Below are 17813 nucleotides of genomic sequence, written 5' to 3'. Positions count from 1 at the left end.
ATCAACTATTCAATTAGAAGACAGGGCACTATTGCCTTTGAAATGTAGCAACAACCTTAAGGCTGTTGCTACACTTCAAAGGTGAAAGTGCCACGGGGAACCTGCGGTCAGCTGGGGACTCCCCTGCTGACCCGGCTCCATGTGGCACTGATGCTTTGAAACGCTGCCGGGAACCTGGCATCAGGCTCCTTGTGGCTGCCGCTTTGAAACGCTACATGCAGCCTGACGCTCGGCTCTCCACGGCGTTTCAAAGTGGCAGCACCGCACGGAGCCCAGGGCAACAGGGGAGTCCCCTGCTGATCTTGGACTCCACATGGCATTGCTGTTTTGGAACGCTGCGTTCAGCCTGGGGACACCCTAGCTGGCTCCAAGCTGCACGTGGCATTTCAAAGTGGCAGTGACGCATGGAGCCCAGGCTTCAAGCGGCACTGCAGCTTTTGAAGTACCCTCTTCTCTCCCCCCGTGCTGCCTCTTTCTCATAGAGGCAGAAGGGGGGGGAGGGAAGCAACTAGTCAACTATCCTTTGACAATCTGATAAGCATTTGCTTATTGGATAGTCGAATAGTTGACTAGTCCTTCTCATCCCTAGTACCTGATGACAGATATAGGCTTGCAAGACCTTTATAACAATGCATGAAAAAGAGAATGCTGCTTGACTGTCAGATCCGCAATATGAATTTGCAAAGTTGGCAGTTATGAAGGTCAGGGAGGGAAGGAGAACCACTCTCACTGTTCTGTGTTTATACAATTCCCAGCACAATGGGGCCCTGGTCTGTCTTGGTTGTTAAGCCCCTCTGTAACAAACCTGATTAATAGTAAGAATAATTATTATTTTAAAATATTTTTGTAAATTGAAAATATGTTATTTGTAGTTAATGACAGACAACAATGGTACTGTGAGACTTAATCAAATAGACAAGAGGTGATGGTATGGGTCTAAAATAAGAGGATTTCAGATAAGAATAGTTTCCTACTATACCAGTATCATATTCTTCTTCATCTCCAATGCTGAATACTGGTTTTACACCACGGTAGGGTTTTCCCAATCTGTCACTGCTGCTAATGTGTCTGTTGGCATGGAAGAGGGCAGGGGGGGAAATATTTTAAGATCCATTGGTATAACATCTCCTATACAGCATGCAATAGCAAAATGCACAGAGTCAGTTGCAACCAGAGAGGAAACTACAGTCTCATAAAGCCTACTGCAAGAAAGTTGGGAGTGGCCCAGCAAGCCCCAGATTAGTGAAAGTGACAATGCAGTTATTTGCCAGATTGAACACTTTTAAGCACTGTACTGAAAGGTAGGCAGTCCTGCATCTTACATACAACTTCTAACCAGTCTCTCGAACTGCAAAAACACTCTAAAAATCCAACATATTTAAGGTGGTGCTTTGACATACTAAGATGAGCACTCTAGTGTTTGTCTGAACAACATTTTAACATGCTCTACGTCCCCTGAAGGATTCTAGATTGGGGTGGATGGAAAATAAAGAACATTTGACTGTTTACTAGACTGTCAAGAGGATTACTCTTGACGAGATTGTCCTAAAAGATGACACTGTGCAGTTACAAACAGAAAAAATTGCTTCAGTTAAACATTTAAAAAGCTCTGTTCCTGTTTTGAACCAATATACTGATACACACTTATTCATGTACAACTGAGAACTGGGTCCAAAAGGGCACCTATAGCTTTAGTACTATATAAAAGAAAGTTGATATTTTTCTATCCATGAATGTTTATTTAAAAGTAGCAAGTTACTAAATCTTCTAGGACTAATTGGGTAGAAGTTATCAAATGAGAAAGAACATGTAAAAACGAATTGTTAATTGAGAAAAAACAGAAATATGCTTGTATAAAAAAAGCAATAGAAAAATGTTCTCATTAGTGACTTTAGACAAACAACATTAAGCATCAGTGACACTGACAATCCAAGAGGACAGTGATTCTATTTTATTTAGCTAGACTTTTGTGCATATGGAATTTTAAGAAAAAAAGAATGAGGAAAAATACTGTAGATTACTGATTTGGCAAGAGGAGGTATGTTTAAAAATATTATAGGTTAATTGACATTCATAGCTAGGGTTTAAAGAGAGATCATATTTGCATTAATAGAGTACGGTTAGCCAAAGCAAAAAAAGAAAGGCGTATTATATAAAATTTTGCACGATATTAATTAGAAATGGGGAATTCTACTGGAATTACTGTTAAACAGCATTAAATGAGAGCAATTTTTGGTACAGGTCAATGATCTCATTTAATCTAATTCCATTCAGTTGATAACCTACAAAATCTCACTGTTGTTGCAAGTAAAGTTAGAGTTGATGTGACTAAATCAATGGGACAAATGTTTTCTTTCCATTTTCTACATCTGAATTTTAAGAAAAGCATAGACTTAAAAATCAAGATAAACTAATGCACTAACTGGCTAATATTTAAAATACAACTTTTTAGTGGAAAAGGAAAGATGATTTGTGTGTAGAGGAGCACTATTCCTAAGGGACAAGTACAAAATCAATGCACAATATTTCTTAATAACAAACAAAGGTAGCATGGTCTGTCAGTAATAAAAATAAATAAAAAGTTGTAAATAAACAATTTTATAGTTTAATGTTAACATTCCCTTAGAGTTTTTTTTAAAGTAGCTTTATAAATCCTGAAATAATCCTAGGTCTCAGATTTACTGGGTCATTCCTGTTTCTTTCCAATACACACACAGATACTCTTAACATCATAATTTTTGCTCACCCAATGCTATCTCCCTTTTCTAATAATACTGGGTGACCAGCATAGACAGTATGATATTCCCCAATCTCAAAGAATGTGTAAATCTACTAGAAACGAGTGAACCAAAATCCTTAAAAACAGAACTGATATTTTAAAGTTATGATTTTTTTCAACACCCATCTCCACACAGTTCAACCTGCCAAGACTCATATGTGGGATGCAATGTGTGACGAAGACCCCAAAATGAGGGACTTCAAAGTATTTTTCCTGCAGAAAATGCTGAGGATTCTTGGGTTTATTATAAATAACTTTTTATAGCCTCAGTTTCATTATTGGTTCTGATGTAAATAATTTTAAGATTAAAAGTGAAGGGATATCAAATTTGTGTGGAATAGTTAACTCTGGAAATGAGGTGAGCGACAGTTTAGAGATATGCCTGTCTCTGTAGCTCAGTGTTAGTTGGTCTCATAATGTGACCATCTCCCTTCTGAACAGCATATTCCATTACCACATGCTATGAATGTGCTGGGAATATCCGTTTCACTCCCAAGACATTAGACACACAAGACGGGAGAGGTAATTTTTTTTATTGAACTGACTTCTGCTGCTGTGAGACACACACAGATAGAGAGCGAGCAGTTTTTGAGCTAATCTAAAGAAGTCTGTGTAAGCTCAAAAGCTTCTCTCTCACCATGTCTCTGTAGAAATACAGTAGTTTTAAAATTTGCTGACAAATTTCCAAGAGGACTTTAACAGTCTTAGATCACCCTGAGCTCTGAAGATAGTTTCTGAACCGTGTAAAAAAAGGTCTCCTTTGAAGCTGAAGTCTCTCCCCTTCTGAAGCTCAACACTGATGCCTGTTAAATAAAAGCTTCTGTCACCTTTCCCTACAACAAATAATTAATAAAATGCAAAACATAAGTGACTGGATTTTAAAAAAAGATTTCATAAAAATAAAGAGGAAGGAAACAAAGACTGAAGAAAAGCCAATAGAATAAGAAAGCACTGCAAATATTGCCCTTTTCCTCCCTAACCTGCAGAAAAGCACAAGAAAAAGTTAACAGATTTATGCAAAGCACAGCTTTTTAAAGATGATTTATAGAATTTCAGAGATTATGTCAGTGTGACCAATGCTTACCAACATTGTGAAGACATGCTAAAAAGGACAAAGACTTTTTTAAGTCAGATTGGCCTATTCATTGGCTTACCGCTCCATGCTTGCTCTGTCTGGCCAGGGAAGACTGAAAGACATTCTATAGCAAATTGGGGCAGAGGACAGAACACAATAAATAACAAAACAAAAAAAGCCTATGTAAAAAATAAGTGCTCTGTATCAGTAATTTCCCCTACACATCCTCATCAGGAATGATGTTTACAAATAAAACCCAGCAATATTTCAGCAGACCTAGCCAGAGACCACAGGCAGTTTAAATTCTATTAAAGAGGAATCTCTACAACAGATGTGATGTGTACATGAGCCTTATTTGAATGCTTGGTCCAACAGAAACAAAAGAGCGTTTTTATTACAAGATACTTTGCCCTAAACCATGCTGCAAGTGGTAAATGAATCACTGCAACAGAGAATACAACCCTTTTAGTCTGACTAAAAATTAAGTAGGTGAGGATTTGATAAACCATTGTTCACCATATTGGCTATCCTGATCTGCACTAACAAGGAAATATCTTAGTGCACTACATTCATCTTTAACAATCTTGCAACTATTAAGGCTTACAGTAATTTTAAAGAAAGAGTTAATAATAGGCTACCAAATTCAGACTTATTTGCAACAAATATTTAGATGACAGATATTCAACTTTACAAGTGCTTTAAAATTAAAATGGTCATAGAACCTCTTGTGAAATCAATTTTCCTATTTTATAGTTGGGAAAACAAGACTCAAATAGCTGAAAGGAGAAGTTATTTATACTAGGACTATGCTTAGAATCCAGGATTTCACAAATCTCAGTTCTGTGTTCAAGCCACAAAGTCAGGTCAACCAATCACCTTTCATATTTCTCTTTGCTTCAGCTCCTTCCTTTTAAGCAAATGCACATGAGCTGGGTAAAACTCTTTAGAATACAGATTAAGGGTAAATTTTCTAGAGCATTAAGCTCTGCTCATACTGAAGTCAATAGGAGTCTAACACTTAAAAGCCCATTCCAAATGCCTTTATTAAGTTTACAAGAGAGAAACCTGTCCAGTGATATAATGGTAGTTTCAATGTTATCTCTATCCAGAGATAGAGGTGAAGATACTGGCCACTTTATGATGATGATATATTGCAAATGCTAGTGAATGAAATTCCAAAAGAGAAGGAGAAAAGAGAAGACAAATAAAACACATTCAAAGGCAGATAACTTTCAGTTTATCTTCTCTTGATTCTTATTATTTAGTCTAATCTTCATACTTGCAAAAACATCCAGTTGAAAAGGGGAGTCATTCATAATCATAATCACATATAAATAACCCACCTGTCCACAGGAGTTGATGTATTTTCAATAAAACTAATAACTTTTTCTTTCACATTCACAGATTTAGTCTTCAAAGCAACAGTCATTTTATTTACCAAGGACTTGACTCCTTTTCCATCAGTTGAACCATTAGGAGAATCACCCTGTAAAAGTAACTGCTCTAAGATGAAATGTGACAACATCTTTATTATAATAAATTTGTTAAATTACAAAATACTGAGTGTGATCACTTGTAATTGTTAACCAGAAAGTTCTAAATAATATTGTTTATTATGAAACTAGGGTTTATAAAGCATGGCAGCCATACAGGAGTAAAGACTGTTTTACAAAATAAGCTCGCAAGCTCCATTAATTCTTGGAACCATACTCTGAAAATCCACTGAGAGGAAACATATCTAATCTGTAAATATGTAACTGCATATCAAACAAAGTCATATTCTATCAACTATAGTAAAATTACTAGTAGGGGAACAGAAGATTCAAGAAATGTGTTTCCTGGAATATTCCAAGAAAGGAAGGAATGTAGAAATGCCACGGAGGTGCGCCCCAGCTGCTCTGTCCCAGGCGTCCAGATTCAGCCGCTGTTGAAACTGACCAGCAGCAGCTGAATCGGACACGCCTGGGGCAGAGCGGCTGGAGTGCTGCTGGGTTGGTCTGGTAGCGCTGACCCTTGGCGCGGCGGGACCAACCCGGCAGCACCCCAGCTGCTCTTGGGGACGCCTGGGGCAGAGCTGCTGGGTTGGTCCAGTAGTGCTGCACCTAGCTGCACCCCCCACCCCCAGCAGACCAGGGAGACGCGGAGCGGCTTTTCTCGCCGCAGAGGACGTGGGCATCGGGACCGCCCAGACGCGCCACGGTCCTGCCGCCCGCGTCCTCCGCAGCTTTGCTCCACGTCTCCCTAGTCTGCTGGGGGAACGCCCCCAGCAGACCAGGGAGACGCGGAGCGGCTTTTCTCACTGCGGAGGACGCGGGTGGCAAGACTGCGGCGCATCTGGGCGGTCCCGCCGCCTGCATCCTCTGCGGCGAGAAAAGCCCCGTTCGTAAGTAGGGATCCGACGTAAGTCGGATCCACGTAACCCGGGGACTGCCTGTACTCCAAAATTATGAATATCTAAAAATGGTATCTATTTTATTGAAACAATGTGAGATTTCCTCTAAAGATTCTCTCTAAGAAAAGATGACTTCAGGCTACTTCCAGATGGACTGAATATGGTTATAATCTGCAATTTAAAATACAGCTAAGAACAATTACGTTTTGTTGCAATACATTCTGTAGGAAAAACTTGAGTTAAGAGAAGGGTAGACTTAGGCCATCTAGGACCCATCTTATCTACATCTATTGGACAGAGCAACAAATTATGGCTTGAATCCTTCTATCAGATGTGCACTGGTGTCACACTAGTTCAAAAATCTTCACACAAATCCAACTGCAAGATTGGGTCCTAAATTATAGGATGGAAAGGCACTAAGGAATGGACACAGAAATCAAAACAAAATCACTGCATCCTGTCATTTTCAGATGCATAATCTGATCTATAAATACACTTACATCAACAGAGGAGTTTATACTACTTCTTGAGCCTGAGGTGCTAGCAATCCAGTGGCCATATCCATTTTCAGGTCCATCCACATTGATGTCTGCTAAATGCTGCTGGAGTGCTGATAGAAAGAAAATTTTTAAAAGAAGTTCAGAGCCAACTCTGAATGACTCATTTGATCATGTCTTGCTGCAGACTGCTGAATGACAACATTTACTCTAAACGACTTACAAAAATGCAGCCAAATGCTACTCCTACTTCTGCTTTCTCCTTTCAATGCTACAGAGCCTCTAAACAAACTTCTTGTAATGAAATAAAAGAAAAAAATACATAAAACAGACACCAGGAAATAATTGTCTGTTTCATATTTGATCAGATGGAGAGCATGTCAAAACAGTTTCCACTTTGACTAATGGTCCTATTAATTCCGGATCCTACAATTTAGCACAATTAGACTCCTACACTAATGCAGTCTTATTAACTTTTGCCCATGATTGTAAATTGCAGCTTCAGGAACCTAGTAACTGATGTTTTAGAAAACAAAATAGTGAAGAATTACAGCACTGTTACACTGTTAACAAGTATTACGAAACTTTGTAGTTGTTTTAACATTATACACGCACACAACACTAGGGAGTATAAAGACATTGGGAAGGCAGCTTCATTCATGATTATTTCAGAATTCTGGATGTAATAATGGTAAACCTACTTAACTAACATACAATTGCACAGTGTTCAAACACGCGACAAAAAGCTAGTGGAAAAAATTATCCATTTAACGGATACCCAAACAACTACCGATAGCTGAAAACAGCATTAATCCTAGCTGCATTAAAAACATTAAAAAAATCAAAGTTTTATCATGCCAAAAGCGAATATAAAAAGGTATTATTAAATCAAAAGCTTACCCATGAATCCTCCTTTGGCAATGCTTACATATTCTTTGTTTTTCTGCAACAAGAAAAACCATCAGAAATTGTATGTGTGACACTGATGAATTTTCAAATGTAAGGCAGAAAATTAGGCCCTGAATGACATATGCTTAGCATACTTTATTTGATACATTTGGAGTTGCTTTGAACCAAGCAAGTCTTATTTTTCAAATGAGTGTGACTGAGTTATGGCCTAATGCCTTATTCCAACAGAAGCTTATACACTTACTTTTAATCATTAGAATGCTCTTATTGAAACCAATGGGACTACTCATGGAGTAAAGTTAAGCATATATATTTCCTATTTAGGATACTCTGGCCTTGACCCTGCAGAGAAGCATGCTGCAAGTAGGTGATAAATATTTTTGTTGCTTGCTTTTTGACTTTCCTTCACATCACAAAGCTGCAGTCAGTTCTTTCTTCTTCACTGTAATGCCCCAGTATGCACCATCTATAGTTTCACAATGACCAAAGTGGATAAGTGACTCCATAAAGGCCAACATTATTTTATTTTTAACTAAGGCATAGCTTTAAAAAGCTTGTTTTAAAATACTTATTAGATTCCAGTTTGTGTAAATTCCATCTTCAAGGCCCTAAATCACTTGATAACTACATTAAAAAAAGAATGCCCAGAAAAGTCAGCCACACTCACCAACAATGGGGGATGAGGTGGAGGAAAAATCCAAAAAGCAGAGCTGGTATAAAGGGAAGTAAAAATGGTCAAAGTGAACAGAATAATGGAAAAGTCTTCCATCTGACACTCCTTGAAGACACCAAAATAAATTAAAATCAATATGTGCTAAGTTGTAATAATTTTGGAGACAATATTTCATTTCTCTTGGAATTAAATTTCTGAAGATGCCGTCAGCAACACTTTGGAATGAATTCATGGGAAGACTGCAAAAAGTCGGCATTACAAATGTTGTTTACAATTATAAAGAAACTTAACTCTGAGTTAATTGCAATAATTTTAGCTAGGATGTAATGAAACATAAATGATCATAGTGAATCTTGTGATGGACAGCTTTTACAGAGAATTGGAGAAGGTACAGTAAGAGCCATTCTGCAGCATTGTTGCAATACAGAATTACATTTCTTAATTGCTATTCCAAACCATGTCATTGTATAAAAACCCACAGCACTTATCTGAATCTCTGCAGACTTGCTCCATGGTAACTGTGATATCATAGAACTGGTGGCCATATATTTGGAGGATTTCTATGGGAATGCTCATGTAAGAGACTGTAGCTTCAGACTGCATTGAACTATCCTCCAGAGCTCCTTGAGATGAGACTAATCCTTATAGGCGCCTAGAAGCAGGCTGTAGATAAGGGACTCTGACAATGTGGTTCCATTTAAGCTAGTGATCCTGGAAGTCTAAGTGAGTGGGTGGAGGCATAACACTTCTGTATCTATATCCCTAGCTCTTTGATGCAGCCCAGGTATCTGAAAGCCTGATCCCTGCATCTTCCCAGGGGAAAATAAAGAGCATGAGGGAAGGGCAAAAATGAATCTTAGCTCCCCACAGAATAATATGGAGAGAACTGGGCAAATGCATCCTTGCAGATTTTTCCTGATGCCAAAGTCCTCTACCCTGAGTTTGTTTGAAGGTAAGCAAGATCTGGATTGAAGTGAAATAATTTTGACTGTCATTAAATGACAACTCAAAACCATGTGTTGTTAATGTGTAAAGTCTATTTTGTCCCTTTTTACTGATAATGAATGAAAGAACACACTTCTTTAGTTATTCAAATAATAATTCCAATATCCCTACTGTACCTGCAAAAAGTGCGCCAACACCATGTTCATATACATGTCCTCTTCTTCCCTGCCACTCCCCATAAAGCAGAGATGCTCCCCACCAGCTACGGAGCCAGACTCAATGGATTGCTTCTGTGCTTCTAACAAGGATTTTACAGACTGTGCAAACTCTGATGGGTTCTGGAGCATCTATGGAATAAAACAACAGAATGTTAACTATTTTGCATCCATCTTACCAGAGCAAATAAAATAAAATAAAATAAGGCATCAGGGCTTTCACATTTATTTGTCATTTGCTAACCAGTGTGTGCTCAGCACTCTACAAGGCACAAATTAAAGACAGTCTGTCACAGAGATCATATTATAACAAAGATAGAATAATTTCTGAGAAAAAAACTCTCAGAAGGAATAGTCTTTATTTGTATTAGCTTAATTCTTGTTCACACAGTAGGAATACGAAGACTCAAATGAAAAGGAGGTAAGGTAGCAAGTTGGAATCAAGAGGATTCTTCATGTCTGTGGGAGGATGTATAAAATGAAACAAAAAATAAAAGCTTGAGAAGGACACAAATGGGACATTGAAGTCGGCCTCTATTTAGGCATTTCCAAGCTGCTTTGATATTGGTACCTGAATTCTGCTTGCAAGAGCATAGAGGGGTGAGGGAGATGTGACAAGAGGTGATCAGAAATGTAGGGAAGAGCTAGTTGTGTAATGCCTTATAACTCTGAGCTCCTGAAACAAAACTGACAGGTTTAACATACCCAGATGGATGAAAGGGTTCTCAGTACAGTTCAAAAGCTAAAACTGTGTTAGCCTCTCAACTATTGATAAGAACACGAGCAACCTGTTAAAAAGGGAGGAAAGGGAAAGAAAAGTGGACTTCCAAAACTCAGTGAAACACTTGTTTTTCCTCAAAAGGGGCTGAGGCTTAAGAAAGGAGACTTAATTAAGTCCACCAGGAACATTCAGCTTGCCCAACAGGTTTAAAAATATTTGTTTTTATTCTGCTTTCTAGCTGGGCTGAGTAATGAGGCATATAGATCTAACAGCTTGCCCAAGGTGACACTGCAAGTTAATCATTCAGCCCAAATTAGAACGAGGATCTTCTTATAGACAAATGCTGTAATTATCAATTACGGGTGAAAACACACTACTTCCAATCATTAAAGCCATATATAAGTTACATGAAGTCAAATGCTTGCTGCTCCTGTGAAAGTATTGCACTTGGTACACATGAATAAAACTCATTAAAATTACTTCAACAGCTGTTATTCTCAATTGACAATTGTGTGAACATACTGCTATTATACTGCTTCTTATAGTAAATCCTCCACAGTGTACCAATCACACACAGAATTGAAACAGTAACAGGTCATTTTTATGAATTGAGTGCATTTTCAATGGTTATAGGACAGCTTTTCTTATTTATTCAAGTACGGGCAATTATAGTCAGTCAACTACTTCAATTAATCTCAGTTTGTATAAATGTTGCAGTCATGGAGGAATTCTGCAATTACACTATTGTTCCAAATACAACAATTGCAGAATTCCCCCAGTACTAATATTGGTTAAGTTGCAAAAATAACTTAACTGTAAAGACAATTGTATTTAAATATTCAGTATGTAATCATTTTCTGATGATTCAGCAATATTACAGAAACACGAAAACGAGTGATGTAAATGAAGGGCATTAAAACTTCTCTCACAACATAAGAATCGCTATATGGGGGTCAGAATAATGGCCCCATTTAATCATTTAGTATCCTGTCTTCCTATAGTGGCTAGGGCCAGATGCTTCAGAGGGAATGAACAGAACAGAGCAATTATTATGTGATCAAACTCCTGCCATCCAGTTCCAGCTTCTGGCAGTCAGGGGTTTAAGAACACTTTGAATACGTGATTGCATCCCTGATCCTTTTGGCTAATAGCCACAGATAGATAAATTCATGGAAGATAGGTCCAATTCTTTTTTGAACCCAGTTATAATTTTGGCCTTCAAAACATCCCAATAATTTCCATGGGTAGACCTTGCATTGAGGGAAGAAATATTTCCTTATGTTCATTTTAAACCTGCTGCCTATTAATTTCATTGGGTAATTGATTCTTGTGATATGTGAAGGGGTAAACACTTCCCTATTTACTTTTTCCACACCAGTAATAATTGTATAAACTGCTATCATATCCCCACTCAGTCATCTTTTCTAAGGAGAACTTGCCCTGGCTTTTTAATCTCTCCTTGTATGGAAGCTGTTCCATATACCTCATCATTTTTATTGCCCATCTCTGTATTTTTTCAATTCTAATTTATATTTTTTGTAAGGCTGTCAATTGACCTGCGTTAATGCCTGTGATTAATACCTTAATTTTTTAATGCGTTAATCGCAGGTATTAATGCTGCGCTGCCTTTTGAAGTGCCACTCCAGCACTTCAAAGGGGCAGCGCAAGCAGAGCTGAGGGTCAGCTGGAGTCCACAGCTAATCCCCAGCTCTACTGTTGCAAAGCCCCTTTGAAGCGCTAGAGCGGCACTTCAAAGGGGCTTTGCAATTGTGGAGCTGGGGTGCAGCTGAAGTCCCCAGCTGAGCCCAGGCTCCTAATGCGCTGCCCCTTGGAAATGCCGCCACAGCGTTTCCAAGGGGGAGTGCTGCATGGAGCCCAGGGTCAGCTGGAGACTCCAGCTGATCCTGGGCTGCATGCAGCACTGCCCTGTTGAAACACCATGGCAGCGTTTCAAAGGGGAGGCACGTGCAATTAATCGTGCAATTAAACTTTTAATAGCGCAATTAAATTTTTAATTGCTTGATAGCCCTACCTTTTTGAGATAGGGTGATCAGAACTACACATAGTATTCGGTGGGTATACAATAGATACATATAGCAGCATAATGGTATTTTCCTCTTTTATTATATATCTTGTTCCTACTGGTTCCTACCTTTTTTTTTCCCTCTCTTGCTGCATACTGAGTGGGTGTTTTCAGAGACCTATCCATGACTTAAAATATCTTTCTTTACGGATAATAACTAATTTGGATCCCATCATTTTGTACGTATAGGTGGGATTGTTGGCCAATGCACATAATTTTGCACTACAACACCCAATTTCATCTACAATTTTGTTGTCCAGTCACCCACATTTGTGATTAGACTGGTTTATGATAAAAGATGATCAAAGAACATTTTATGATGCCTACACACACTTTGTTTCTCTGTGAAGTGAATAAGAGATATATATATCATATTTATTGCACAGAGCAACAAAAAGTAGTCACCTTTGAGGCAAAACAACTGAGCTACAGGTCAGTTTAAGACCACTGAAATGACAGACAAATTCGAGAAGAAATATATAAGGATTTACTTGTACAGAAATTTCAGAGGCATAAGTTAACAGGATCTCAGATTGAAATCCCAACCCCCTGGCTAAATACCTTCTCTCATAGTGTAATCAAAACTTTAATGACTAAGGGACAAACTCAGCGGTATCTCCCAGCAGCACAGTACCCCCTAAAAACACTGTGATCATGCTCTAGTACTGACTGAAAAATTAGTACCACATACAAATTATTGCCACCACCCTAGCACCCTGCATTTGCTTTGGAGTTTCCTCATCCAAGAATCAAGCAGAATTTTGCTTGTGTTGGCTTTCTCCTGGGATCACGTGTCAGGATGGTCTACACCTCATATTCTGGTGTTAAAGGATTCGATGCATCTGCAAGATTACTGCTACTAGCAGCGCACTCAATGTAAATACACGTTTAATTTTAGATAAAACATACACTAAGTTTTAAGGAATACTATTTGCCAATATAACATTTCAAGGGACAATATCTATGGAAAAATGGGTGGAGACTTAAAAAAAAAAAAAAAAAACCTTGAGCATGTATCCAATGACAGGACTTTTAGAAAAAGTTCACTTCTGAAACATAGGAATACGAATCGAAGATCAGCATCAAGTGCCCATTGACTAGAATTTGAGAAACAGTGGTTTGTGGAACCAGACAGTTCTCTCTCTCTCTCTCTCTGTTTTAACTAAGGAAGTTAAAGGAAAACTTTTATCCAAAACAAAAAGCATACTAACCAAGTCCGAGTCTAGGTGAAATGCTGTTGATAAATGCCCAGCATTGTATTGCTCTGCAGGACGACAATCCACTACAAAGAACCTTACTGCTTCCTGAAAGAAAAACAGTTTACCTGTTGCAATTTACAAATTTAAAGTTTAAATAATTACCAGCAAAGTTACACCATCCCAATGGATTTGTGAAGCAATCATCATTTATTAAGAACTCCTATGCTACAGAGAAGGGTCTCCTGATGTAACGTACTAGTTAACGGAAAACTATGTTCAGTGTGGGAGCATCGGCTAGAGTAGAATAGCAATAAAAGAGATCTTACATTAACAGAGCAGTTTTCATTTCCAAAGGTTACCAAATGTTATATACACAATGGAATCACCAGGAAGAAGCTAGGGATGTTAAGTTGTGATTAATTAGCTAATCAAATAGTTGATGCAATTTCCATTGTCTACTCTACTTGATTGATCGATGGAGGGTGCTTGCTACCCCTGCTGCAACTCTGAAGTTTAAATGTAGTAGGAGTTGCATGCAGGCAACCCAGCTCCTACTACATTTAAATTGCAGAGCTGCAGCAGGAGTAGCTTCTGGGGCCAGTGCAAGCTAGGACTAAGTAATCCTAAGGTCATGCCACCTCCAGGACTGCTGTGGCTCTGCCTCCCTTATACCCCTGCATCACACCACAGCTTTTAAGCTGGCTTCCCGCAGCACTGGCTCGTGCTCCCTCCCACTTACTGCCTCTGACAGAGGCACCAAGTGGGGGGGTGGAGGGGGAGGGAACAAGCGAGTAGTCTACTCAACTACTCCCTTACATCCATAGGACAAATGCAGTTCTATTTAACAGCACACACCACTACAAAAGGGCAAACACCACAACATTAAAGCTAAGCACGTGCTTAAGTGCTTAACTCTAAGGCTACATCTACACTGGCCAGTCTTGCACAAGAACATATGCAAATGAGTGGCGGCAATGAATATCGCCACACATCATTTGCATACTTAATGACCCACCATTTTTGCACAAGGGGCTTTTGCACAAGAAGGAATAGTTTACACTACTCCTTATTGCACAAAACCCCCCTCTTGCGCAAGAACCATTCTGCCTGAAAATAAGCAGCAGAACGACTCTTGCACATGGGGGGGTTTTTGCCCAAGAAGGAGCAGTGTAGACTGCTCCTTCTTGCACAAAAACCCCTTGCACAAAAATGGCAGCTCATTTGCATATGTTCTTGCACAAGACTGGCCAGTGTAGATGTAGCCTCGAAGGGTAGACATAAGCATACATTCAATGATTTGTTGAACTGAGGTCAGAAAGCTGTTTTAGAAAGGTACCTGCCTTTTTAAAAGACAAAACATTGGGCTTACATCAAACGAAAGCATTCTCGGAGTAGTATACTAAAATACCAAGGCTGTGTCTACATTGGCATCCCTTTCCGGAAAAGGGATGCTAATGAGACACTTCGGAATTGCAAATCCGCGGGGGATTTAAATATCCCCCGCGGCATTTCCATTTACATGGCTGCCGCTTTTTTCCAGATCGGGGTTTTTGCCGGAGAAAAGCGCCAGTGTAGACGCGATTCTCCGGAAAATAAGCCCTTTTCCGGAAGATCCCTTATTCCTACTTTTCAAGGGACTTTCAAGTAGGAATAAGGGATCTTCCAGAAAAGGGCTTATTTTCTGGAGAATCGCGTCTACACTGGCGCTTTTCTCCGGCAAAAACCCCGAGCCGGAAAAAAGCGGCAGCCATGCAAATGCCGCGGGGGATATTTAAATCCCCCACGGATTTGCAATTCCGAAGTGTCTCATTAGCATCCCTTTTCCGGAAAGGGATGCCAATGTAGACACAGCTCAAGAGTAAAGACTATGTATGCTAGTATATTTGTCTTACAAGCTATTACAGAAATACTTCGATCATTAGTACAAAGTAACATTTCTTAACACAAAGGTAGAATTCTCTTGTAGCAGAACTTCAGTCACAGGTAAAAAGTTGATCTGTCACAGAAATTGTGTATGTGCGTTTTAATTTTTTTTTAACCCCCCTCATCCGTATTTCAGGAAATCAAACTACGTGAACATTATACTAAAACTCATCTCCCATAAAAAGCCTGATTTTTTTTCTTTTGGAATAAAATCATTGCCCTCATGGCAGGTCTGCACAGGGCCAGGAGATCACTTACAAGGGGATGGAATTATTTCTAAATCAGCAAACAGTAACTCGTATATACAACTCCTGGAAAATATACAGCTAGGAGGAAGAAATGAAAGATTTCTCCTCCCCTTTTAGAAAACTGTTGTGTAGTACAGCTAATTACTGACCCCTTGTTGCTGATTTGCTTGAAGAATCTCTGATACTGAAATTGCTAGACAAAGAGCTTGACTCAAGTCTGTGTCGTCATCCTTGAGTCCCAACAAGCTGCTGCCAAAGAGACTGTGGTTGTTCTATTACAGTGAGAGACAAAATACCTTGAACGTTAATTGCAGCTACTATACTTTTTTAAAAATTAGACTCCAATCTAAGATTGTTATTTCTACAATATTACTATCGTATGTACACTGGACCTTATAGACAAGTTAAAATTAAAAGTAAACCATATCTTGGTCAGATGAGTTTCTCCACCAGAAAACTTCTGAAAACCTTTAACACAGCCAGACTTCCTTTATATTAAGTTTGTGAAAATAAAATTTCAACAACCCTATATCACTATTATTGTGTCAACAGGATATAATTTTTTTCCTCATCTCAGCAAACAGATGTGTGTGTTAAGATGATGTTTTGGGATAGACAATCCCCATTTCTTGTCTACCCCAAAACATTTAAATACTACACTCAGAAGAAAACACAAGCAGCAAGTCAAAAGCAATAAGTACCAGTTGCAAGTTATCAGTCATTCTGAAGCCAAACTTGTGACAGTTGGAAATGCAGGACTATCCCCTATATCCCTCTTTAGACTTCATCTCAATAGCTTTTCCTGCTCACATTATCAAAATTACATTCAAGATTGCTAACCGGTCCCTGCAGGAATTACTTTTTCTGTTTGGCCTGAGTTATTCAGTGTTCATAAAAATCACTGAATTATACAGTAATTTCCACAACTGCGTGGCTATTACCTTTCTGAAAGAAGCTGGAGTTTTACTACAATAGTATTGTGCCAACGAGAAAAGGTCCTCTATATCTTCTATATCCAAACTAGCAGGGGAAGTTTCTAAGGATCCTGTAACATGCAACATACATACATTAATTAAATAATACACAAAACATGGCAGATAGTCTTTTCAAACACTAAAAATATAACTTACTTGTTTTGTGCTCTAGTAAAGAATGTGTGTCAACTAATCTGCATGTTAATTTATCTTTTCATTCATGAACATAGTAGTTTTGAAAGCTACATGGTGGTATTTACCAGTACTTTTGTTAATACAGAAGTAGCTTCTTAAGCTGCCTGTATTGATGAATGATGGGATGAGACTGCTAGTCAAATCTCATTAGTTACAGACTGATGGAACCAGAAAAATTCAGAAAGTAACTGTTATCCTCTTAAATGTTTCTGAACCTCAGAAACACACCACTCACAAGCATATTATTTGCTAGTGTTTGAGCTTCAACTCAGGATTGCTCATGTTTAGTACATTTGTGTCTATATTTAAAGTTTAATCTGTAACCAATACTTTAGCTAGTAAAGAGGAAGCTCAGGAAGATTTAGGGAAAGCATTGAAAACTCTGAGTAGTTATTGGATGCTTATCTGGCCACCATCCTGAAAGGCTGCAAATCACCACTGTATGCCAAGGTGGCAAAAAACCCAAGCAACTTTATTGTGCATTACTTGATTTATAAAAAAAGGTCACAACATTACGAATAATGGAGGATGAGATCCCTACCTAAGGATCCTACAGTTTAATTCATATACATCAATATACATGAGAAAGAACACCACACAAAACTGGGTGCATAAAAGACTAAAGAGAAAGACTGGTAAGGGGACTGGAGAATAAATAGAGAGTGGTTGTTTCAAGCACATGAAGAAAGGCATGCTGCTAAGTATGGGAGAAGAAAAGAGAAATGCACAAAAAGAACATGTAGGATGCAAAAACGGAGATGGAGAAATGAAAGCGGAATATGGGCAAAAAACAATGTTGCAACGCAGATATTTGAAGGAGCCAAACAGGAACATTATGAAGAGAAATAGCTAGAAAAGGGATTAGCTGCAGGAGTGAGTCAGACTGGCAAATGGGGAAGATTATTTTAGTAGCAGCATTACAAGAGCAATACATACTTATCATTTCTTCTCTGCTGTCTGATTCTTGTGCTAAAATAACATCTCT

The 17813-nt window shown here is 38.7% G+C and overlaps 1 protein-coding gene across 2 annotated transcripts in view; it reads right to left on the bottom strand.

Moving 5' to 3' along the window:
• TBC1D23 (TBC1 domain family member 23) overlaps nucleotides 1-17813 on the bottom strand; it is a 47268-nt gene that overhangs the window by 7052 nt on the left and 22403 nt on the right. The window contains exons 7-16 of one of the 2 annotated variants that reach the window (XM_075914153.2): nucleotides 17765-17811; nucleotides 16601-16704; nucleotides 15809-15931; nucleotides 13501-13593; nucleotides 9447-9617; nucleotides 7644-7686; nucleotides 6747-6856; nucleotides 5198-5340; nucleotides 3934-3978; nucleotides 980-1068 (exon numbers count right to left, since the gene is read on the bottom strand). In XM_075914153.2, the coding sequence (XP_075770268.1) occupies nucleotides 980-1068; nucleotides 3934-3978; nucleotides 5198-5340; nucleotides 6747-6856; nucleotides 7644-7686; nucleotides 9447-9617; nucleotides 13501-13593; nucleotides 15809-15931; nucleotides 16601-16704; nucleotides 17765-17811 (968 nt within the window). The remainder of the gene's footprint in view (nucleotides 1-979; nucleotides 1069-3933; nucleotides 3979-5197; nucleotides 5341-6746; nucleotides 6857-7643; nucleotides 7687-9446; nucleotides 9618-13500; nucleotides 13594-15808; nucleotides 15932-16600; nucleotides 16705-17764; nucleotides 17812-17813) is intronic. The other variant, XM_075914230.2, reaches the window with a different exon arrangement.

The sequence above is a fragment of the Pelodiscus sinensis genome, chromosome 1, assembly GCF_052426305.1.
Source record: "Pelodiscus sinensis isolate ZL-2025 chromosome 1, ASM5242630v1, whole genome shotgun sequence".
Classification (NCBI taxonomy): domain Eukaryota; kingdom Metazoa; phylum Chordata; order Testudines; family Trionychidae; genus Pelodiscus; species Pelodiscus sinensis.
Note: the sequence above shows the minus strand (reverse complement) of the source record. Positions and strands in the feature narration are given on the sequence as shown.